The sequence below is a fragment of the Triturus cristatus genome, chromosome 6 (genome assembly GCF_964204655.1).
Source record: "Triturus cristatus chromosome 6, aTriCri1.1, whole genome shotgun sequence".
In the NCBI taxonomy this organism is placed as follows: Eukaryota; Metazoa; Chordata; class Amphibia; order Caudata; family Salamandridae; genus Triturus; species Triturus cristatus.
This window is the reverse complement of record NC_140589.1, coordinates 1244671778-1244698127: the sequence shown is the minus strand read 5'-3', so window position 1 is coordinate 1244698127 and position 26350 is coordinate 1244671778. Positions and strand designations below refer to the sequence as shown.

The 26350-nt window shown below is 44.0% G+C and overlaps 1 protein-coding gene across 1 annotated transcript in view; it reads right to left on the bottom strand.

Annotated features, from left to right (window-relative positions):
• TTC27 (tetratricopeptide repeat domain 27) overlaps positions 1–26350 on the bottom strand; it is a 1631130-nt gene that overhangs the window by 152005 nt on the left and 1452775 nt on the right. Inside the window, exon 16 of the mRNA XM_085612184.1 lies at positions 5361–5526. Coding sequence (XP_085468310.1) covers positions 5361–5526 — 166 coding nt within the window. The remainder of the gene's footprint in view (positions 1–5360; positions 5527–26350) is intronic.

Sequence of the window (26350 nt, the reverse complement as noted above, 5' to 3'; positions counted from 1 at the left end):
TTGCGTCGCTAGGCAAGACCTAAAAAAGAAACGGACATTGAAACGAGTATACGCAGCAGGGACTGGCACCGGACTGGACAAGGAAAGTTTGGTATTCCGAAGTACTGGGCATGAGCATCTGTCCTCCAATGAAGCTGCCAGTTAGGAAGAATCTTCCGTCGCAGCATCAGGGCAGGATCCTGCAGCCATGCTGCCTAACTTAGTCATCAACATGTTTGATGACTGAGCGGAAGCAGTTGACTCCCTTCAACCTTCATCATGAGGTTGTGGATGTCATGTTGTCAGGGAGGCATCCCTTCCACAAAGCCAATGTATGCCGGTGGTTGGGACAAATTTGAGGATTGGTGCGGAATAAAACCAATTACAAGCAAAGTTTTCAGAAGTTTCATTGTTAGTTCTGTCACTGGCCCAGAAAGGACCTGCTTTAGGCACTGTTAAGGTGTAAATGAAGGTCTTTAAGTGGGATGAAAAAACTGGAGGGGTCTCTCAAAGGGGCTTGGCAAATGTATAAGGGTGTGGCTTAAAAACACGCAAGCTAAAAGTCCGTGCTTAGCATAGTGAGCCGCCTGACTGGTATTTTGCTGTTTCTATCATTGCATCCAGATTTATGATACAACAAGTAACATCATACCTACAACAAGTCTGGACTATTGGCTTTGTCAATGGTTGTTAGTTGCATACGATAAATAAGCAGCAATTATGGTTTGTATATAATATTGAAAAAGCTTCCTCTTAAAGCCCTGGTGACACCACGACAATGCTGCTGCTCCTGAGTTTCAAAAAGAGAAGGGAAATCCAGAGAGGAAATTACTCTCTTTAAAGGATTTCTCTTCCCCCTGCAACGCTCACCTGGCATGACGTAATGCTGTAACTTCTCCACTAGTGAGAAGTTAGCAGTGTGAGCACGCGCACAACGATGTGGCTGCTGTCAATGCAGTCCAGAAAAAAACGGACCGCCTGTGCCAGGGCACAAAACAGAGCCCTATAGAGACCCGTTTCGAGGTCCCCTTTAAAAAACTGCTGGTGCTCAGCACCGCTGAGACCCGGTCCACTTAAAGCCCTGTTTACATGTCTGCTCTTGCGAATTTTTTGTGGTTATCAGATGAGCCCTTTTTATTGAAATCACCAGAGGTGATAAGATTTTTGAAAGGTTTTTCAATTTTTTTTCGCCGAAACCCTTTGTGATACCACAGTGGGACTTGTACTTAATCTTCACTTTTTGATGTGCACCCCTTCCATGCTTTAGGAGCCAAATAGGCAAAGGACCTCCCACTCTATATTTTGGAAGTGCCACTGGGCTTCCTTTCTGACAAAAAGAAGGCGGGGCAACCAGTATACACATGTGTACAGTAAGATGACTGCAGCTTCATTTAACAGTGTCCATTTCATCAGGCCATTTAAAAAAAAATGCATTCCCCTTTCCCAAAGAGAAGGTTAGGAACTACTGATCACAAATACGAGTAGCCAGGGCTGCCAACACTGCTCCCCACAAGGTAGCCGAATCGATTACCAAAGGGGAAGGTGAGCCAGGGAGACAACTTGCCCTTTTCAGATCAGTACCACTCCAGCTCGGGGGTTATGAACTCAAGCCTGTCTTGCACAGATACATTATTTTCAGAATCAGAAAATGATTATTACTAGCCATTGGCAGCAAATTGATACTTTTCAAATGGAAAAGCTCCACAAATATTTCTTTTTACACATGGTGGGCATGGATCTGTTGAATGAGAAGTGCGGACAATCTCTGTTCCAGAAAACCCAAGTCCTATCATCATCCAAAAAATGGTGGTATTCGCTTGTTAGGTGTTTACAAAAGAACAAGCCCCTGCGAAGGCCTGCTCTATCACTTTGTAGAGAACAGTGGTTTCCCGCCGGTATGTCCTGTAGCAAACACATTTTTTCTTTTTTAGTCTCCAATAATGATAGATTATCTAGCTACCTCTCGTTCCTTTCTCTCCTTTTCTGCCCCCCCTTTTTAGTTTAGTTATTATGAAAATTCCTATATTGTTGTTTCCAGGGAATTTCGATACACAAAATCGCCATAAATGTCTAACTTCAGTTGTGTTGATGGTTTCAGCTTTATAGCAACAGTTTGCATATATGATGGTTGACACACTCTTTTGTGACCCTGTCAGTACTGCACTAACTCTGTCACAGATATTGTTAATCCACTTCTCTGTATATGCTTGACTGCAATGATAGATGCATCCATACTGTATTGAGATGCTATGGTCTCAATGAACACTTTTGAACTGTAAAATCAGAAATAAGATGTGAGACACCCCCTCCACACTCTCTCCTATTTGCGATTCAGCAAGGATTTCCCAAACCATTTATTGAGCTGGAAATAAAGTTTCAATGCGTTGAAGGGTTTTTCTATATTAAAAAAGCCCTAAAAATGCAATCCATGCGATTTTGTTAATCGCTGGGGTTTTGACTGCAAAAGGGATTTGTACATCGGGCCCATCTTACTCAAAATGCCATTTGTAGAAGGCTCAGTTCAGAAGAGACATAAATGCACTCCAGGGCCGGACTGGAAACCAAAACCGGCCCTGGCAAACTGATTGACCGGCCCCCAGGAGGGAGGAGGGGGGTGCGGCCGAGCTGTTTGCTACGGCTGGTTTCGGCCGATTTTGTTACAGGGGGCCGATATTGCTGGTCTCCAGTAACAAAAACAGCCACAGGGGGCCCAAAACCAGCCCCCACCCTAGCTAGCGGCCCAATGGGGAAATGCCCGTTTCCCACTATGGCCAGTTTGGCCCTGATGCACTCCCTACCACACATAAGGCCAAGAAACAGAATACTGGAACACCTGCAGTAAAAAAATAAGGTAATGCTCTCATGACAACCCTTAATACTGCCAAATAATTTAATATCCAAAATGGAAACCATAATTTCCAAGACAGAAGTGAACGTCCTCTCCGTCATTTCAAAAGATGTCCAAAAAGCCTTCTGCTAGCAAGTGGATCCAGTGGAAACCAGTTCTAGCTTGTTCAGCAGGACATTCATCCCGGGATTAAACATCTCTTTGCAGAAGGCCTCACAATGTAAAATGGTGGGCTCGCTAAAAAAATATTATGCATTACTGTTAGAAATGGGGGTCTCTAGTTGGCAAGGGTTTGCACCTTTTTCCAAGTAGGGACCCTTCCTTCTAGTCAGGATGAGGGAGTCACAACCATAAAATAACCACTGCTCACCCCCTTGGTAGCTTGGCACGAGGATTCAGGCTCATCTTAGCGGCAGTGTGTAAAGCATTTGCAAATATTTACTCACACTAGGTATGGTCTCAATCAAACTAAAGACACAATTGTATTAACTTATGTCAAGAGAAAAAATCTAGAGTGTTGTGCAAAGTAGGGGGATCCTTTTTTAAGGACGAGAACCCTCACTCACCCGAATGTGACATGCTTCATCATGGGGTTACCTCCCCACACTGGGGCCGCAAGGTCCCCATTGTGGGCTTCAACTCTTCTAAAACGATGGAAGAGGAGCTGAGGTGTTTTATTTGTTTGTTGGTAAGAGGGGACCAAAAAACATGGTGAGTGAGGGGCAGGGTGAAAAAAAGAAAAAATAAGTGTGTGAAAATTGTTAAAACTGTCTTCAGGAAACCAAATGACTTTATTGTGAGGTATTCAGGGTCAGCATTAAAAACTAAGAGGACTAGGGGTTAGCAACAAATATACCCATATTATTGGGTCAACATGATTCTGCCATCTATTAGACCCCCAACAGGGTTCAATGGGCATTCGTTAGGACCGGAATTGCAATTAGTCACTCTGCATAAAGAACATAAAAATAATGTGTACACAGGAAACAGACGTTTATACTGGCCCCCAAAGATTGGAAGCTGTATACACTGAATTTTGTGGAATACGTGGTCTCATATGTAAAAAATAGAAAACAAAACATAACCATAATTCTTCCAGTTTGTCTGCACAAACAATCTTAAAACAACAGGAAAATGAAAATAGGAGAAAGATCCCCAAACACCAGTAATCCCAAAGGAGGGGTACCCTTTGGCTGAAGAGAGGTAATCGAACACATGTGACCAGCTAATCTCTAAAATAAATTTTTTCAGACACCTGGGAATACTGGTGTTTGGGGATCTTTCTCCTTTTCCTATTGTTTTAAGATTGGTCTGTAGATTATGAGTTGAGGCATACTAAACTTTATTTTCCTATCTGGTCCCAATGGGAAGTTATATTTATAAGACATTATAAATTAACTCCCATGCTTTCCTATGGCCAGGTAGTATTTCAATACTGAAAAACGAAATTGTCAGTATTTCACTATCGGGACAAGCCACACACATCAGGGCATGTCCTACCTTTCACCTACACTGCACCCTGCCCACAGGGGTACCTTGGGCCTACCTTAGGGGTGACTCACATGTAAGAAAAGGGATGGTTAGGGCCTGGTAAGTGGGTGCACTTGCCAAGTCGACATGGCAGTACTAGACTGCACTCAGACACTGCAGTGACAGATCTGAGTTACCTTTGAAGGGCTGCTTGTGTGGGTGGCACAACCAGTGCTGCAAGCCTACTTGTAGTATTTGATTTACAGGCCCTGGGAAAACACAGTGCCCTGTACTAGGGACTGACTAGTAAATCAAATAACCAATCATGGAATCACCAATCAATAACAACAATTTACAACAGGAGCACTTTAACACTGAACAGTAGTGAGAAAGTGCGCAGAGACACTAAACCAGCAAAAACAGTCTCAAAAGTGGGAGAAAGGGGACACACGGAAAAAGATGTAAAGTCTAACAATTACTTATTGCCCTGAAAGAGCAAAACAGGCACTTTGCTAACTGACTGTACCAATTTCTTAATTTATTAGGGTCTCCGGTTCCCATACAAAGTTCAGAACTATAGGTTCTTCTGGAGGTTTTTGTCCCATAGGAATCTGTCTTAGGGGGTGGTAGCCAACAAGTGATCCCCTTCTCCAATTACAAGTAATCCAAAGTGACTTAAAGTACCTAGTGTGTTATTCTTGGCAGATCTCATTCTGAAATACTGCACTGTGTAGAAGTTCTGCGCTCTGTTGCATCAGGTTGCTTTTAGAATTCTGTGTTTTATATTATTAGTGACCTGTATTTAATGGGCTTTATTCTTCTTTTATCACTATGTATTTATTTGTGATCAATTCTGCGTACTTTAATTATTCTGTGAACCAAAATAAAGTAATAAAGGATAAAAAAAAATAACCCCTTTTATTTCCTCTCGTGGTTGTGTCGATTTTTGTTCCCCCGGACTCTATGATTGTGGTATCCCTGGTTCCTTATGCACTGGATAACATGCCTGTAAGATGCACACAGAGAAAAACTAAGCTTCAAATGCACACACTAGCTCGCTTACCTGTACATCCTTGTATTTGTCTCGTAGGTCCATAAGCCGGTGATAAGCTTTAATAGCCTCTGCAAACTCTCCCACATCTGTGCACGTGAGGATATAGTTTTCCCATATCTGCCAGTGTTCGTAGTTGCATTTGATTGCTTCCTGCAGTGTTCGATAAGCTTTCACTCTGGTTAAAAAGTTGATACAAACGTGTAGTTCAGTTGAAGACTAAATTAGAGGTTCATTATTGACAATGGCCCATACACACATGATATTGCGAATACAAATTCTTAATAAAAATGAATGATCAAATGTGGTCTGTCTGGCACAATTCTGCAGTAAGACCAGTTTATCTGTCTGGCTAATTCAGCATTAGCTGTCTACTAGAACTCATGTAATCCCAACAAATAAGATTAAAAAAATGGCAATAAGAGGAGACCTATGGTCAGTGGATTTGTTGTTCAAGCATTTCACAGCAGCTTGACTGCCTAGCAGCTGTGTTACTCGGCCTAAGCAGTGCCTCCATCACAGTGAATGGATGGTGACTTCTTGGTAGAGTGGAGGGACGTTGTTCTAATACAAGTTCACAGACGACTGCCACACACCCTTGCTGCTGCTGGACTACACCAAGTCTCTGGTTCGGTGGTACCACAAGAACTGTAGTAACCCTGCGTCATATTGCATGTGCCAGCAAAAACAGGGTCTTCACAACAATTTATGAGGTTGCCTGAAACCAGCAGCAGCATGGCTGTGCTTTGGGCTGTGAAGGGCCCCATTGTAGGGAGATACTTGAGATCAGGAGGCTGTGGAATGTGTGTATCCCCTGCTCCTCAGCTTTCTTTGGGACTTTACCCTGAATGCCTATGTGTGTTTCCACATTGTCTCCTCATAGAGCTCTTTTGTTTCTGCCCCACCTGGGAAGCTGTCTCAGCAGCAATATTACATTTCAGCTTCACAGGCTGTGTGTTTTTAACAGCATTGAGCAAGAGAAGAGCAACACAGAACTGCACTGGCAGGAAGGGGGTCTCCAGATGGACAGTGCAGCATAGATCCGCTCTTTTCTGTGCGGAATGTACTGATGCAGAGATGTGGTGGCTTGCCCCTTGTGTTCTCTCCATGCCTGTTATGCCCGCTCCCACTGCAGAGCCTGCCTTAGTTTCTATGTTTTTTTCTTCGATTGAGTTAATTAGCAGAAGGCAGTGTCTCCCTCGTTCTCAAGTGATGTGTGGGAGTTGGTCACGCCGGGCAATGGGTAAGGACGTGAGATGATGTCTTCTCTCCAGAGGTGCCTTTGAGGCTGCAGTGACCATTGTTGGTTTACTCACACCATGAACACAAACGTCTTATTTACCCTCACGTAGCAGGACGGATTTGGAGGGAACCCAGCCTGGTATGGGAGTGCCACTGCCTCCTTCATGGGGTTTTGGAGCCACAGATTTCAAGATAGACGTGAGTCACCTGTGGCCCACTCCTCTTCCCGTATGACAGAATTGGGGCCTTCTGCTTCTGTGGAGTGTGTTGTGAGAAGGACCTGCAGGCTCCCCTCTGATTAGCTCCAGGCTCCTTGGGATTTAGGAGAGGTGAGTGCAGTTGTCCATCTCCCATTCTCTATCTATGCCAGGATACAGTGTTTCAACAAATGCGAGTGTATGATCTCCTCTGATGTCCCCTCACTAGAGTGGCCTTGAAGTTTGGTCTTATGAGGTCAATGTGCAGGAACACCTGCCCCTCCTCCCATAAACGCCTCAAGCACTGGAGAATGAGGCGCACAGCCCAACACCAACTCAGGTGCTTGTTTGTGGCTATCTCATGTCCTCTTTATCAGCCTACCCTGCGAGCTCAAGCTCCTGGTAATACTACAATGACTTACCGATAATTCCATTATTCTGAGTTATTACTTACTCGTTACAGTCCTATACCAAATGAGAAGGTCGCTTCGTCTCACAGAGCCATAGTTACTAGTCCTTTGTCAGTATCACCTTCTCAAACGAATATGAACTGTTGCTCTCTCATAAAGGTTCTGTCTCTTCACTCGAACATCCTGTTATCTTAAGCTATTCTCCAATAACAAACCTAGCCTGGAGATTAATCTCCCAAGAAAAAGGGTGGGTTAGGGTGGGTGTAACCATCTGTAAAGAGGAATAAATAATTCACAGTAATGGACTAACTGGTAAGCAATTACGGAAATACCTTCCTCATTACATTCCTACATGAAATGAGGAATGCAAAGCTTTGTGGGTAATCGAGGCTAAATATTGCCTTGAACTGGAATCACATCAGCGAAAGCATAAATGCATAGTGTCCATTTGAATGAAAAGAGCCCCAAAAATCTAATTCACAGCCAGTGAGAGAACCTTGGAACCAAAATTACTATAATCCAACTCCTACACCGAATCTGATAATGTTTGACAAACATTGAAGTTGATGCCCAAGTTGCACCCTGTAAATTTCCAAAACCGATGTTCCCTGAACCTCTGCCCATGACGGAGACATGCATCATCTTGATCTCACCCATCAAGAATTGAAGATTTTAATCCCCTGCTGAAAGGACCAAAACTAACAAACACGTTTTCCACCTACCTGAAAGAAGAATTTTTCTTGATATAAATGAAAACTGGTGTCTTCACATTCAAGGGATGAGACGATGGTTGATCAGAAGAGGAGTCAATAACCAACTCTGGGAAAATCACCTCTTGTCACTCATAAGAAGAAGAATCCACATTAGGTTTAAAGTTTGGGCTAGTTCTCATCACAAGTCTGTCAGAAAAAATTTCAAATAAGGGGATCTGAAATACAGAGATCCTAATTCCCCAACCTCCGTGCTGAGATGATGACAACTAAAAAGATGACCATCCAAGTCAAAAAGTGTAGACTGGCTAACTCCAGTGGTCCAAAGGGAGCTTTCTGTACCAACTCTAGCACCAGAAGCAAAACCTAGTCCAGAAGCCTTCTTTTTCATTGATGGTATTGGAACAGAAAAACTCCTCAGCAGCCTGCATACATAAGACTCAAGGGAACCTATATACCTTGCCCAGGTTGTCTAAATGCCTTAATGGCTATCCACTGAAGCGTCAGGTTGGCAGGTGAAAGTCCTGAGTCAAAATCATCTAGAAAAATAGAAAGAACCTTTATCCCCTAAAATGAGGTAGGACATAAATATGTGGGGTTAAACCACTTTCTAAATGACTCCCAGTGATGAGCATATGATCAAAAGTAGACCCTCACCTAAAACCATGGACGCTACTGCTAAGTCACTTGAAAATCCTCTTTTCTACAAACTTAACCTCTTAACCTTCAAATCTTTAATTTGAGCTTGGACAGGGACATCAGATTTCAGGAGAGATTAAAACAAGGAGAAGGACACAAAGAAAGAACTCATTTCCGACCCCTCCCCCCTTCTGACAAAGAACAGGAAACCAAGACAAGCAAGCCAAGTGGGATCAATCATTATCCCCAATGCCTTCTCTCTTTTCATTAATAACTTTGGGAAAGGGGGGAAAAGCATAAAGATGGCCTGGGTGCCATGGATAAGACATTGCATCCATAGCCGAGGCCTCCACCTTCCTGTATCTGCATTCTCCTTGGTCAAAAATAGATCTGGTAATGAGAACCCCCCGACCTGCTAGACAGGGTGTGTCCCTCTGCCTGTTCAGATAAAATTGCATAATTATATTGTCCTTTATTATGACCATTGAACAGCCAAGAGTCAGTTGAAAAAAAGGCGTATTTGTTATGCTTTACTGTCTTCAGCTCCTTCCAATTAGAGAAATGTTTGTTCATTTGAAAAAGCCATCCACCCTGGAACACTTGAGTGTCCAATGTTGCTCCCACCAATACCTACCTGTATCTGTCATGATAACTTTAGTCTGGGAAGGAATCAACGATGTCTCAGTTCTCAGATGCAAGGGATTGAGCCACAAGTTCACTCCTTGAATCACCTCCTCTGACAATTGAAGAAGAATATTCAGGTCCATTGATACCAGATGCCACCGTTTCAGAAAGCAGCAGACAAATACTCCCAGATTAAATCTCGCCCAATAGATGATAAATGCGGCTGCAGCTAGATCTCCCTGCACCTGCAGCCAGCTTCATGCTCTTCATACCCTATGGCCTTGCAACTAGGAAATATGATTCTGTATTTTCAACTTCCTTGTTTCTGGCGGGAGAATCATCCCCACATCTTTACAAAACCTTGCACCAATAAATTCCATAACCTGTGATGAAATCAGGGTTGATTTTTTCCAATTTATATGAAACCTATGATCATGCAAAGGAGTAAGCACCTTCTGAAGATGATCCCTAGTCTGCCGAATCCAGGGGGGAATTAATCATCCAATCACTCAGTGTATGGGTGCACTAATATACCCTTCTTGTGCAACAGGGTTACCAATGAAGCAAACACCTTAGTGAACACCCTCAGCGCCCTTTTTTGACCAAATGTGAGAACAAAGAATTGAAAGTGGCGACAAACCACAGGGATTTCTTATGCTCATGATGAATCAGTATGTGAATACAAGCATCTGCAAATTCAACTTCAACATGAATTCTCTTTTGGAAGCAAAGGAATTATCCTCTGAAGGCATTCCGTTTTGAAATAAATTGTGGATCCCTATTTGTTGACTAACTTCAGGTCTAGACCCAGCCGGTAATCCCCTGAAGATTTCTCCACTAACAACAGGATTGAGTAGATTCCTGAGCCTTGTTCTTCTCTCTGTCTGGAAGAACTGTCTTTTTCCTGAAAAGATCTTGTACTCCCACCCAAAAGGCAGAGGCTTCTTCCTTGTTTCTCGGGATAGGGATGAACATCTGTTCTGTAGGTATCAGCAAAAGTCTATACTGTAGCCTTGCTTGACGATATTCACAACCAAACAAACATCACATCCTGTTTCCAAACTATCCAAATGTCTCAGACACGACACCCCACCAGTGGGTCAGTGTTTGAAGTTCCTTGGTTGTCAGGAGTGCTTCGGTTTTTGGTTAGCAGGATGTTGGTTGGAATTTGCATTCTTGCACTCCTTGGGCTGGAACCGTCTTCTTCTTGACCACATTTGCGGATCTTGGGAAGAAGATGAGATTGACTTCCATTTATAAGTAAATGCATGCTTACAGTCTTTAAATACTTTTGTGACATTGGAATTAAGCTATTCTCCATAGAGTTACACTCAAGAGAACGGAATATTGAGCAGTCCGGCCATTTTGAAATTTTTAGCTTTCCAATCTCATAACAAAATTTGTCTTCCAGTAGGAATGGAATACCATCCGCTATTGCTGAAGCCCTGAGACTGTCAGAGGAGCCATCAGTTAGAAATCTGTCTTGAAGCTCCATGTTAGTTAGCATGTCAAAGCAGTCCTTCCCTTCCTGCATGGTTGCAACAAAACCATCAAAAGTCTTGACCAGTGAGTGCACCATGTAAGCAGGATATATTCCAATGCATAAGACCAAGTACAGGGCCACATAAGTTTCCTTTAGAGTTGACTCTGTTTACTTGTCCATCTCATCTGAAGGTGTACAGTTATTGGCACTGACCAATGTCTTTCGAGTGAAGTTTACCAACATGGAGTCATTTCTGCATAAACATTGGGACCAACCGATGGTCCCACTCTTTCTATTCTCTTAAAATAACACACCTGATCTTGTCATGAAGTGATTGAGCTGGTCCTGAAAACCCTAAACACTGTGCAAAAAGTGTAGAAGCCTCATCCTCCACCATCTCTATCAAAGGAAACCCCGGATTATATCTGAGATGTGGCAGGATCTGTTCCATTCCCTTCTTTCTCACATATTTCCCTTTTTTTAGAAGGACCGGTAGTCTCATGAGAGGATGAACTAGAAGAAGGCACTGGAAATCTGTATCGATTGCATCCCTTCCACCCTGTACAGATTTAGCAGAGGAGGATCATCTGGATCAAATGTGCCTACTAGGTATAGCCTCGTTTGAGGGGAGAAATTTGTGATACTTGCATTTACAGTTCTTTTTTCCTCCATGTTTTTTCAATACCGAACCAAACAAATACTTACTAATCCTGTTAAATAGGGAAAAGTCAAGCCAATGTGACAAAAACCAATTATCCATTGGATGATTTGCTCTACGGCCAATACTGGGTTTACCTGTAAACCTCTTATACGGATGGCTGAAGAGTTCCTCAAGCTGGATAAAATAGGTTCTCTAGGCCTAGAACCAATTTAACCAGAGGTTAAAAATCTTCAATTTCAAATCCTTCTTTTCCTTTTTTTTTGTAATTTGACCCGACACATGACCCTTTTTTTTTAAAACAAGGAGTCAAATTTTTAACTTTCAGAATGAGAGTCTAAGATCTTAACCATCTAGACATTAGCAATTCTTATTTTGAAATGAATGCCCAAGTTTAAATATGTTTGCAAATTATAAACTATCCAGAGTCTCCCCGCTACTTAAAGCCTTGAAAACAAACACCTGAAAGGAGCGATTCCTCATGCTCCTTCAAAGACATCAGATCAGCGTCCTGCCACCCAGAAAGTTGACCCATAGCCTGGTGCCCTAGGCAGCTCGTTGCGGGTATTGTGGGTCTACCTACCACCCAGCGTCACAGATGAGTTACCCCCTGCTCCGCAGTATCTGCCTGTCTGCTGAATGTTTCCTCATGGTTGGGCCATTGCTATCTTCCTGAGCCCGCACAAGGGAGGTAAGGCAGCAGCAATCCTTTGAATGTTTTCCCAAAGTAACTTCCGAATCTGTCGGCGACAGACAATTAAAACAGGATGAACAAGAGAAGGGACAACCACTTTATGGGAGGGCAGGGTTTCACTTTTGTTTGTGAAGGTGATACTGACAAAGGACTAGTAATTATGGGCCTCTTTGAAGAGGTGACCCATTCATTTGGTACAGGACCGTAACAATTCTGGTACTTGAAATGGCAGCCATTGTGGAGGAATTCAACATCTAGGTAAGCCTATGTCCTGTTCTTGTTTGTCATTAGCAGCATGATTATGCCTTGTTGTCTACCACTGGCAACATGTATTTGTTTTTAATTGTGATGCTCAGGTCATAGCTACTAGTTTCTCTTGGTTGTTACAGGATATGATGATCCTGTGGGTAAAGTGCTACACCTATGAAGTCATTTATCTAGAAAAGGAACAGTAAATTCCTATCCACAAGAAACTTTGCACAGCAGTATCTATTGCATGCATTTAATCCTCAAACCACTATGCTCCATCCTGACCCAGTTTTCTTCACTTCCTTGATTTTGCCTGTTGTTCAGGCCCTACTCCACGTGTACCCTATTCCTCTAAGTATCCCGTTCCATGGTCTTGTTCTCTTTCTGTTTTCATGGCCAGTTTATCATGGGATGTACCCCTTTTCCCAGTGCCTATGACACAATATGCTGACAAGTGCTGACTTACAGCAGACCACTGTCCCTGTGCTGCCATAGTGGTCTATGAAGTGGTTTCTCCTCAGCAGTGGGCCCATCTCTCTGAACACAAGGACTCAGGATTTCCACACACTCCGCTGCAGAGTAAAATGTTCTGGAGAACCAAGTGTCAGCAGAAACACGAGGAAAGAAGAGAAGGAGGGAAAGTCTAACGCCAAGGCAGTGGTCAGTCGCAGGGACATGTTTTGCCAAGGTGAGAGGAGCCTTGTCATATCCTCCGGCAAAACACCTGTCTGCTTGTTCTGCTTGGGTTTTTCTGATCAGATAGAACCCGCTCAACAGAGCCTCTCTAACCCAGCCAGAACGTTACCCCCCTCCCTAGGGCCTATTCACAAACAAAACCACATATATATATACCACCTAAGGACAGGGAATTCCTACTATATATATATACCAAGACCTCTTATAATACAAGTGGCGGCCTCGCGGTCCCAAGTGGACCCAGGACTTCCTACCCAGACGGCAGCCTCAGCCTCGCGGTCCCAGATGGACCCAGGGCTTCTTACCCAGACGGCAGCCTTAGCCTCGCGGTCCCAAACGGACCCAGGACTTCCTGCCCAGACGGCAGCCTTAGCCTCGCGGTCCCAAACGGACCCAGGACTTCCTGCCCAGACGGCAGCCTTAGCCTCGCGGTCCCAAACGGACCCAGGACTTCCTGCCCAGACGGCAGCCTTAGCCTCGCGGTCCCAAACGGACCCAGGACTTCCTACCCAGACGGCAGCCTCAGCCTCGCGGTCCTAGATGGACCCAGGACTTCCTACCCAGACGGCAGCCTCAGCCTCGCGGTCCTAGATGGACCCAGGACTTCCTACCCAGGCGGCAGCCTCAGCCTCGCGGTCCTAGATGGACCCAGGACTTCCTACCCAGACGGCAGCCTCAGCCTCGCGGTCCTAGATGGACCCAGGACTTCCTACCCAGGCGGCAGCCTCAGCCTCGCGGTCCTAGATGGACCCAGGACTTCCTACCCAGACGGCAGCCTTAGCACGAGTTCATCCTATAATTACCACGACATACAACAAGGGAATCAGTGTTACTATGTATCAGACCACACAAGGACCGCCAGTTGAGCACAACCTGTTCCCCAGTTCGAGGGGCTCCTTTCTCCCTTATTCAGTTACCACTTACCTGATCAGGATTAACATCTGTTCATGTCAAGTCACAGCTGACTAGAAGAATAGGCTACCCTCTTATACAAGAACACGCAGCACATGTTGATTCACTACAAACTGGGTACTTTATTACTCATTACATACGTAACCACATAACATTATACTATGACATATAACCTGCAAAGAAAAGTGAAAGATTAAGTTGTACACTCTAATAAAAAGGGGTTGACATCACCTTGGTCGTATGTAGCCTGCACTCAATGGTCATCTAGGTTCCCTTCTCGTCTGTGCCTCGGCTTCGCCTGGAAGTCACACCTCCGCAGTCACGGATCTACTCCCTTCTCCTTCTCCGAGTCACTGGGACCTCTTCCTCATCGGCTACTCTCTTCTCTTTGGCTATTCTGTTAGAAGAATATCTATCTCCCGGTTTTTTCTCCACCTTCAAGTTTGTCATCTGTCTTCCCTGGAATAAGTAGTAGCTTTACTGCTAACGGCCAGGTGCCGCCTACGAACTAAAAGCAAGTGCCAGTATCTGCCTCAGACTTTCACTAATATAGAGGTGCATTTTCTCATGGAAAATTCCAGCCCGTAACCTGCCGCCCACCAAATTCTTGTACCTCCCCGTGCCAAGGACACGTTCCCAGCCGGCCGGCCTGATGTAGTGTCTTCGGCATGAAGAAAAATACAATCCTTCGATAAGGGCCGGCCTGAACCGGTTCTCTCCAAGCGAATAACACCTCCTAACTAAAACACTGCCTATGACCTAGAAGCATCCCAAGCTGCCGGAGCAGGAAGAAAGATGGAGTCTCTCCAGTTTGAGGCCTACCAGGCCTGAATTCAGCACGGCTCCATGAAATACCCTCACTACAAAATAAATTACCCCTAATACTAACGAATCTATCCCCTAGGATATGTGTGCAAACCCTGATCTATGGGGAAGAACACAGGATCATGTCGAAGTGCCTAATAAATAGGCTCTATACACTACTCTAACCCTTAGACTTGGATGTAAAGAGACTGAAGTCACATTAGTTCCCCTTTAACACAGAAAGGCCGGGAAAATCGAGCAGTACACTGCTCTACCAGGACATCTCTAAGAAAAGTAAAGGGCAGGTAGGTGCACCAGCAGAGGCCGAACCTGGATAGTACAGAGGTAAAGTTCTAATGTCATACCCTGTGATCTCGGGAATGTGGCTTGAGACAAGGTGACATAGGAGCCTGAATAGACATGAAAGGACAGCTAGAGAGCAGAGCAGCCAAAGTTTGGAATCCACCAAGGACAAGTGTTTGGAGAGCTGGCAAGCAGTGAGGGGGGTTGAAGAGAGCGCACACACACACACACACACACACACACACACACACACAGGCGATTGGAGAAGGCGAGAACAGACACTGAAAGAGAGTGGTTTATAGAGGTAAACCATATATACCAGCACGTCAAGCTGCACTACATATGCTTACGAATTCATACACAAACACACAGCAAGTACAGTATAGGCAACCACAGGTTAAGCTTCTCACACACATACAGAACAGTAACCTAAGTAGAAACAGTAAAACAATCTCTGCCATAGAATAAGGAGCAGTACTACAAGCTTCTCTCTTAACAGAGCTGGCACAGCAAAATTAGCAACAGTGCAAGCTCTACGTGTGCATGTTTGTTTGCAAACATACATCTAATCAAATAAATATATCATGCCCAGCATAGGTAACAGCCATACCAGACTCTTCTTCACTCAAATTAACTCAACCACCCACATATCTCCTCACATACTGTGAAGCTCCAGCCTCGGCACCAGTAGTGCATGCTTCCCCGTGACAATAGAAGTTCTATGCCCTTAACTGACTGCTTGTGAGGACCACATTTGAGGGTTGAGTTTGCAAGTAATCCTTGGTCGGGAGTATAGTTATCCAATCATGTTTTGTCCTGTGTTTACTGGCACCTGCTAGCAGCAGCAAAGACAAAAGGCTTCACTTAGAGGAGAAACTGCCCCCCCACTGATTAGTGAGCTTGTGTGTGGTATAATAGATGAGCGAGTTATCGAATGCAAGAATGAGCCAATGAATTGATGCATGAATTCAAGAATGTGTAGCCAAGTACATGAATGATGACTGATTCAGCTCATGGATTAATGGGTGAGAGCGTGCACTGTTGGAAGCATCCAGCACCTTTAATTTATAAGCCAAACCAATTGTCCTTGCTTATTTAGTATACTTAAACTACAACAAATGTTCTTGTTCCAAAAGAAAGCTTAGGGGTTGGCAGCTGTGATCGAGATGCAGCCACCATTCTAGCTACAGCAAAAAACGCACAAGCACTGACAAAGCCATTCCTTCTGGCTATATTATAATGTAAAAGGTTTTAATAAGCTCCCCTTTCAGAGCAAACAGATACAGCATGAGCATTAGCAGGGATTGCTTCCTTCGTAAGGAAAGATCACAAACAACCTAGGCAGGAGAGTTGCATGCATGGCTCAACCAGCCATTCTGCCACTCTGGCTTCTCCTTGAAAGGCTGTAGGCTATGGCGCTACTTTTAGAGCAGGATAGGGTGCTGGTTCTGGTCTCCTTCACTGTAGGGCTGGTATTATTATTTTGCCTGAGCAGATTTAGATTCCTAGGCTGGCCTTGGATGCACAATTCCTTACTTAGAGAACAGGTACAATAGAGACATCACCTATACAATTTATTAAAAAAAATCATAGGTGCAATAGCGGTCAAGCTTCATTTACCTAAATAGAACATTTACAGTATAAGCAGCAGCGGTGCACGCTTAGCACAGGCAGGAGTGCAGTCTTCCCTCACATACAAAGAACACGTACAGCACAAGCAGCAATTGTGAACGTTTTCCATGATCTTGAGTACCTTCGAGTGTTCATAACTGATGCCTTCTAAGTTGGTACACAATATGAAAATGCTGCAGGCAGAGCTAGACACATTTTGGGGTTGCAGGCACATTGAAAAGTAGAGAGCAAGCAGTGTGGGGAGAGAGAAAGAAAACAAAAGACTCAATCAGCAGAAAAAGGAGGTTCGGTTACCATTCTAAGATGTACAAACCACAGGTAAGGCGTCATCTGGATCACTATTTCTACATTTTTGTGGGGCTCGCCTGGAACACAGTGCAAATGTGTCACTGCTTTGCCTGGAGAATTTGTGACCTGTTAACAGGCCACTTGTGGTGTCCATTTTCATCTGCCTGAAGTCCCTTCAGGAACACTTCTTAAAGAAGAGCCATTAATTTTAGAGGATAAATCTGGTGCTCTGTTTCTTGATCCGGAGACCACCTTTATCCATTGTGTCCAGTACTCGTGATCACCTTTGGAGTACTGTACCCAGTTCTAGAGGCTGCCTCTGCAGTATTGTGTCCAGTTCTTGAGTCCACCTCTGACCCACAGTGTTTAGTTCTGAAAACCACCTCTGCCATATTATGGTAAGATTTTGGGGCCATCTCTAGGCAGTCTGTATCTAGTTCTGGAGGCCACATCTTGAGTATGGATTACAGAGCTAGAGGCACTAAAGGCCACATCTACATTGGTGTTTCCACCTCTGAAGGTCATTTCTATCATATTGTGGTTATGTGGATAGGAATTCATGTGGATGGGCGGATGACCGGGGGGAGGAGTAGGCTTACCAGGGATTGCCTAGGTGGATGGATGAGAGTATGAGAGAGGAAATGAATGGATGTACGGTTGCGTGGGTAACTCAATGAGTGGTTTAATAGGGCAAGTGTGTTGTGTTCAGTGGATACCTGCAGTGTCGTCTGAGCGTGCTGGTTTTAGGGACTGACATTGTGTGATTGGATTAACGAGTGGGTAAATGAAAGAGTGAGAAGGGAGTTGAGGATAGTAGTGGCTATTTCTGGGAGGAGTTGCTGGAAAGACTAGGTGGTTGAAAGCTGATGGTGGCAGGAGGGTTCAGTGCAATGGGTATGGCCATCAGCTGGTAGAGGACTGGCACCATTCCACTGAACCTGACATAGCGATATTGTCACCAAATTTTACTTTAAATAGTTTCAATGATGAATGGTGCCACTCTACAGCAGAAGTATCTGTAGACCTAAAACCCCATATTTGGGATATAACCAGTGCTGCAGATGGAGACAGAATGTAAGCTTTATTCGATGAGTTTTAAGAAGAAACATACTTATAAGTGAAGGAAATATTTCACAGTTTCCCTTAGAAATAAAAAAAAGCGTTTCTGTGGAGCAGCAGCAGTATTGCATTTACATAAACTGCAACATTTTAAAATTTTACACATGGCAAAGTGGGGTGGTATTGTGAACTCAAACAGAATTTCTGAGACAGCAGTAATTGGATAAATGTTGTGTATTTAGGTATCCAAGAAAATCCTGACATTAGATTGCATTTATTTGTACAATAAAAAGGCTAGAACCTAGGGCCTGATTAGCATACTTGGAACCTAGGAGCATCAGCAAAATGAGGATTTTGATTATAGTTTAAGATCATCAAGCTGATCCTCTGCGTGGTTGTAGCTAACCATAGACAAGCATGTGATGCTCTTAAGTCAAAAGCCTGCCAAAGACAACAGTCGCCACAACACCAAGCTTAAAAATATTTGCTGGGAACATTGGTAGCATACACTTTTGACACTATCATTGGGCATTTTCGCCATTATTAAGATGTGAACTAAGAATAGAGGCCATGTTCACTTCAGGCTAGCATACAAACTGTTATATTTAGACACACGCATATAGATGCAGGCCCGGGAAACAAAACATGTAGGGAGAGGATGTGGCCTAACGGCTGGAGTGGTCGACCTCGAAGCTGGGGAACCGGGTCTGAGTCTCAGCAGGGACGCTCAACATCCTGCGATATTGGGCATCATCACTTAATCTCCCTGTGCATACCAAAAATGAATGTGTCCTTGTGTAACGTAACTAGTGCTCAAGTAAAGAGCTCCAATACCTTCGGGTCGAGTTCGCACTTTATAAAACTCCAGAAAAAAAAAAGAAGAAAAAAAAGAATGAAAGTTATAATTAATCTTTAAACTGGTTATGGATCACTAACTATTCTTAATTTTTGACTTTCTTTTTTTAATACTGTTTGAACCAACATTATTTTGAGATCAAGCCCTTCGTGGTTCTTTTCCTCCTCCACCACTACTACTTTGAATCTCTGTTACAAAAGGGAAGTATTTACAGTGCTCTTAAACTGTTCCTTTAGGGATTTCAATATGGGGTTCTGCTTACTGTGCTCTCCTCTGAGCGGCAAATGCTGCCATCTTCCTTGCTAGCTCTGTGTAGCACCAAACAAGCGAGTGTGGCCGTTGTGAAGGAAGGCTAGCAGGCACGACATTTTGCAATCCTCCCAACCATATTTTTATTAGGGAAGTTAGTTCTTCAAAGACTTTTTGTGAGGGCACTATTATTAATAATAATATTTTAAAAAACAAATTTGTGTAATCTTTATGTAAAAGTCTTTACCAAAGTTAGAAAAAACAATATTCAAATTTGGAAACCGTGTATTCCATTAATTTATGGGCTATAAATGATCTTTTGCTATGTACATTGTGGGGCATGGTCACCAGCAAGACTAAAATAAGTTTTTTGTATCAAGCAAGCTAAAAAGCTTTAGTTATGGGTCCTGCTTACTTACAGAAGGAAAGCATATGGGTATTAGAAGTGTACTGGCCTTAGTTAGAATTTGAACATTTTCATCAGTTTCTGTCCTGCTTTTGAAGGCAAGCATGGGCGACTGAATACAAATAATTTCATTTTTGAAAAAGCATGGCAGTCCTACAGATTTAGTTGAATGTATTACCAGGCTATTTGAATTTCGTGGGGCAAACGTTTACATAATTCGACCAATTTTTCCATTTCTGAAAAGTGGGGTCTTCCCTGGAGTCATTCAATTTTTATGGTCTGGTATCCCTCACGCACACAGTTCACGAGATACTAGCTCAAGAACTTCTCCTTATTCAATTATTTTTCTTTCTATTGGGAATTCCTTTAAATGAACCTACAGAATTTAAATACATTATCTATGGCAGCACGCAATCATTGCTTAACATCGATCAACATAAGTGTACTACGCATGCCCAAGATTCCATTAAGGAGACATGTAACCCTAGGGCATGAGGAACACAGACACACCAGGACTAACTACAAAAACATTGAACAATTATTGCAGAGAAAACAAAGAACATTACTGCTGCTACCCACATGTGCCTATTACTAGTAACAGATGTGTCCGCTCAGCTGGCTCAGACTTGCATTTTTCCTACTATTAAGTCTTTATCCTAATTTCTATTAAATTCAATATCTTCTGTCAAACCAAAAACTGGTAAGTCATACAACCAGCGGGTTTCTCTACCTGCCAGTGTATGTTATGGATCTGTGCTCCTGGGGTTAAGTGATTTTGTAGACATAAAATTCCAGGTTGTGACCTATAGTCAGCATGAACATTTCTACAAGTCTCAGGGTTCTGATTGGCATAATGCAAATTAATAACCTTTAAGAGTTTTATTTTTAAAATGTTTTTCATATTTAGCTTTGAAGTGTTTCTTTAAACTAAAGACAAAAGAAGAATATGAACCAAATAGGGGCATTACGTCAAGGATACTATGCATATAGGGGAACATTATATTGCTCAATTATCTATTGCCTGGCTGAGCGTCCAGACACAGAAAGAGCAGAAAAGGAAATCAATAGGAGTTCCTTAATCTGTATGCACCACCCCATGCCAAAGGTTTGCTGATTGTAAAGAGCAGGTAGTGTTACTCATGCAGCAACACTAAATATACAACCAGAAGCAGGACATATTTGGACCTGCTCTTATTTCCGAGTAGCCCAATTTTTAAGTAGACAGAAGTATAAGAAAGGCCACAACAATGCTCCATCGATGTGGTAAAATCAGCAAAAAGTGATCAAAGAAAATAAAACTATGAATGTGCATATGCAATAAACCACTGACTTCAGTTTTCAAAATAACTGGATCAGGAAAAGAATCAAAGCCTTACAGTTCAGGGGAAGTCTTGCTTCAGACAGACAAGATGGATGCATAATCAGTGTCACTACCGCTCTCTCAGATTTTCATTCTCACACAGTAATACTACCTTAAGGGTTGTTGACTGTCGTGCATATTTTTGGGGCGAACAGTTCTTGGGGAGAGCAAGTGTGAGAAAGTGGCTCTGTATATACTGTTCCTTAATAGGTACAGGGTGTACAGAGTCCACAGTCCCCAAGGGTTTGGCAGAGGCAAAAGTTAGATATAACCTTACTCTCTAAAGTGGTAGCTTGGTCGAGCAGTAAGGCAGTATCAGAGGACAGTGTAAAGCATTTGTTGTATACACTCAGTCAGCAAATGGTCTCACACACTCAATAACTGAACTCTAGGCCAATGGTTTATATATAAAAAATATATGATTGTTTTATTTTAGAACCAACAATTGGAGTTAAAATATACTTTCTCAGAATGAGATGCTTTATATAAATACTTTTGCAATATGCAATTGACTTTTGTAAACGGTTACAAGTGGTTGCAATAGGCAACTCTATTTGAAACACAACAATGCATTGAGCTCAATGGAAATTTCAAGTTATTTGCAACAGATTACTTTTAGGATTACTTTTGGAAGTCCAGGACTGGATCCTAGATTCAGTCCTGGGTCAGTACTTAGAATCAAGTGATAAAAGTTGACTTAATTACTTTGATGATTTTTAAACAATATTTAGCTATTTTAAAAAAAGTAGACACTTCAAAAAATATTTCAAAGAAAACAGTCAATGATTCCCTATGGAAGAAAATTCAGTTTGCAGGTACAGTATGTTCTCGTTACTTTTGTAATCCAGTACTGGGTGCCTAGACTCAGTACTGGGACCTTTATCCAAAACAGGTAAGTAATTACGTTTTCAGATATTATACGATTTTTAAAGAATATTTAAAGATTGCAGAAATTGACACTTAGAAGAAATTTCACAGAAAAACAGTCAATGGTTTCCTATGGGAGGAAATTGGGTTACTGGTAAGTACAGTTGTAAGTATTTTTCAGAGTCGGTGCTGGGCACCAAGATCCAGCACTGGGAGCTCACCTAAGAGCAGGTGAGTATTTTCGTTTTTGTTACTCGGCTGATTTTTGGTGAATATTTTAAGATTTAAAAAGTCCACACTTAGAAGAAATTTCATGAAAAAGCCAGTCAATGTTACCCTATGAATAAAATAGAGTTATCGGTTTAAAGGTAAGTACTCGACTGGCAGAGTTGAGGTTCTGGGCATAGACTCAGGGGTCCCCCAGGGTCAGGTAGGTACAGTTGGTTCACCCTCAGCGACTCTAGGGCGGCCGGGTGCAGAGAGAGTTAGGCCCAATGTTATCCTACGAGGGATAGGGGGGCCTTGGTTGGTGGCTGCTGACTAGCAAGCCACGCGGCTGTGGGAGCTGGGCTCCTGGTCACTTACTCAGGGTAAGTGGGGAAGTAGGTAGGTGTAGAGGTTGCACTGTCAGGGCCACTCGGGCGGCTGGGTGCAGGGTGCTTTTGAGCCTTCGGGGCTCAATTGATTTCAATGGGAAATCTCCGGTTTAGAAAAAGACTGCAAGCTCGGGGACGAGGATTCTCCAGGTGCCACCACCACTTCGAGAGGTAAGTTGGGTAGTTGGAGGATAGGTAGGTACCCCGGGATTGGGCAAAGGGGGCCGCGGGGCGCCGCGTGAAGGGGTGCCTTTTGGTGTCAGGAAATCTTACCCTCTGTTGATCGCCGTAGGGGGGGGCACCTTGTTCTGAGGCTGCAGGCTTCTTCAGGAGTGTCGAGGGAGGTCCTTGGGTGCCGGACTCGGGGTCACAGTTGCCGTGGGGTCGTCCTCGTGGTCTTTGTTCACTCCGGCACTGGCCAGGCTTGGCTGGTGCAGAGTGTGCTGGGTTCGCGGTTCCGGGCTGCTGCCAGGGATTAGAAGTAGGTTTTGAGTAGAGCCTCTACTCATGGGAGTCCCAGGGGCTTAGAGCCAAAAGATAGCCAGGTCCTCCGGGGTTTGTGAGGTTGCTGGCCACAAGAGATGCCGGGTTGGAGCAGGAGCAGGTTCAAGGGTCGACAGGCCGGTTGGGCTGGGGCCAAAGCAGTTGGTGTCTTCCTCTTTTTAGCAGCTGCAGGGCAGGTCTTCTTTCTTCTTGCTCTTCTTTGTATTTCGGAATCTGGAATCTGGGGAAGGAAGGTTCAGGGTGTCCCTAAATACTAGATTTAGGGGTGTTACAGGTAGGTGAAGGGCAGGGACCAATGGGTCCCTGTCCTGGGGTGGGTACACCCCCTATCCTGCCTCTCTCCTGTGGGAGGGGGGCAGTAGCCTAGTCCTGATCGGGTAGGGCTTCCCATCTTCAAGATGGCGAGAGCCCGGAGATGTGCTTCACCTCGCCTCCCCCACCTGAGGGGTGGGGTTGGCAGGCCGGCACATCCCCTGTCCTTATTTGGGGTTTCCGGCCAAAGCTTCCCGCCAGAGTGGGGGGTTGCCATGGCCTGGTGAAGCTCACAGAGGCGGCATGCCTTTGAAGCTTCCCCCTGCCCACCCTGGGGGAGGAGATTTAGCATCTCGCCCAGGATGTGCATTGTTGCAGGCCCAGGAGAGCAGGGACTCTCCCACCCAGGGGTCCAGCAACATGTCTGCTGTGTGGCAGCCTAGGCAGCCTCAGAGCAGACGTGGATTGTAGGTTAGGTTTAAGGGGGCATCTCTAAGATGCCCTCTGGGGTGCTTGGTACATTAAATCCCACACTGGCATCAGTGTGGGTTTAATGTGCTGAGAAGTTTGATACCAAACTTCTCAGTCTTTAGTGTTGCCATTATGGTGCTGTGGAGTTCGTGTTTGACGAGCTCTCAGCACCATGTACTCTTAAATGGCAGCACTGCACTTACAGTGCTCAGGAATGGACCTGGGTACTGTGGGGGCACAGGGCTCCTGCTCCTGTGCCAACACCATTGGCATAAGGCACCCAGCTAGAGGGGTGGCTGATGTATGCCATGGCAGTGTAGGTGATGGGCATGGCACACAGGGATGTGTGTCATGTCGACTTTGTTTTGTCTTGCACCCAGACACCCAGCCTGCAAAGGCAGTGTGTGTGTGTGTAAGGGTACAGGGCCTCTCAGGGTGGCACAATGAGTGCTGCAGCTCTTAGAGGCCTTCCCTGGCCACAAGGCCCTGGGTACCTAGGGTACCATTTACCAGGGGCTGACATGTGGCCAGGGTTTGCCAATTTGGGTTTTGTGTGTTTTAGGGAAGGAACATAGGCCCTGGGCACCTGATTGGCAGGAGTCCCGGGCACACTCAGTCAAAGTACATTCAGCAATTCAGCAAAAAGTGGGGGCATACCATGCAAGAAAGATGGCACTCTCTCACAGCAAGCATACAAGCCTAGTAAGAAGAGGTTACTAAAACCAAAAAGGCAGTTCATTGGTAGTGATGCCTATTAAAGACTACCTGTGTGACAGAGATAAAGGATTCATCTTTCACCGTTTACCAGTCTTTCCACCCTCTCACACCATGTCTCAAAACATACCATGACACCAGCATTGCAGTGGAAGGCTCAGAAATCTATTTGGGTTTGATACTGAAGGCAACAGAATAAGGTTTGGCAGCAGATCTGTGAAATTTGAAGAAACAGGAGGCCACAAATCAATTAGAACACAAAAAAGAGGAACTTGAAGAGGGACATCTGCTACCTAGAGTAAGTAAGTAACTAAGTACATTTTATTATGCATGATTAATTAAAACCTTTGCATACATTAAATGAGAATAAAAAGTCCTGAATCATTATATTGTAAATAAAACAACAATAAAAATCCACAATTATACTAAGAATAAAACAGCATTAAAATCCTCATAAGAAGGTGCACTCATGATTATTACAGTCTTCAAAACACCAATACGCTTGTGTGGCAGAGAGTTCAGGTACTAATAAATTGACAAATTGGGCTGTCGACCTATCCTTGTCTCCTGCTATGCTTGTTTACTATACTCCGTACATTAATTTAAAGTGCCTGGGCAGCAATAAGGTGCTCTTACTAAGCTTGGTGGGATGAAAATCGAATAGTAGCCGATTTTAACGTGCTAGTGCGGGCATAGAATGCACTTAAAAGGGTTTGCAGAACAAGTTTCAAGTTATGCCCAGCTCCACTGTATTGGGTTGACTCATGACCAGTGCCTTAGAGTGTTTGAGTCTCTTTGCAACAATGTCAAAACTATTTGTGAGCCGGCAGTTTAGCTGCACTACAGCTGGGTTGAAGCACAGCTTTACTGCCTGCCTGCAGCTCCTGGTCCCATGCTGCTTAAATATTGGTTTTAATAAAGTACACCTTATGTCCCTTACATTGTGGTCAATATAGATGACGTGCATAAGGTCCTCAGGGCTGTGTCCGCACAGGCGACAGGGCTGCTCTCCTCCTATTCTTTCCCATGGTGGTAGAAATAGTGTAATCAAGACAACACCTAAGCGGAGCTTTAGAAAGGTTTCCATGGTATCCGTTTTTATTCCTGTTTTAAAATAGGGTTGGGGTTTTAGAGCTTCATAGTTGTTGAGCACTACCCAGCCGTGCGCTCATTTGGCAAGTGTTTTTTTGCCCTCTAGGGCAGATATCAATCGAGTTGCCCTTGTAACTATTTGTTTTAAATGACAGATGCTCCAATGGAGTTTTCCAAAGGTCTGTCAGTCCCAAGAGTTTGATGGAGTCTAGAAGATATTCTCTAGCTGGTGCTTTTCCTGGGCGAAACAGCTCAGTCCAGAGATGGGAGTGCAGGGAACCTTCCTTGGCTCTCCGGAGTTTATGCCAGCATTTTATGTAAGCACCCCTTCTTTCCACCGATTGTTTTTGTAGCCCAAATTCAAATCGTATTTGGGCCGGTGAAACATATCTGTGGAGATGAAAAATCGCTCTGTAAGAAATAGCAATTATTGTATCCAGGATTGCAGCATCTTTCCCTTTCAAAGATTCACTCCCATAAGTTATCGTTGGCTGTAGTTTAGCTCGCAGGACCTTTAGCAGGGGTTCGAATGTTAAGTCCGACAACTTCTTCTTCAGGGGTTTTACGGCTAAGTAAGTCATGACTCCCTTTCTCCGCAAGGACTCCAACTGTGGTGCGAAAGAGCTTATATGATCTAAAAGTATTCCAAGGTACTTATAACTTGTGGTCTGATCTAAACTCTGCGCATCCACGTACCAGTTGATGGTTTTCTTCCTGTGGTAATTTACTGCCATAATTTTAGTTTGTTGAAGATTTATTTTTAAGGCATTCCATAACAAGAAGTTATGAGTCGTGTCCAGGAGATACTGGAGTCCAATGGGGGTCCGCCTTATTAGCACTAAATCGTCCGCGTAAAGCAGGTTTGACAGCGTCATTTTTCCTAACTTCGGGGCGTGTAATGCGCATCTGTAGAGTTCCCCTGGGAGGTCCACTAAGAAGAGGTTAAGAAGCAATGGGCCTAGGGCACACCGTTGTTTTAACTGCTTTGAAGAAGAGATTCGTTTCGATAGGTGTGTCCCAGCACCTAGTTTTATC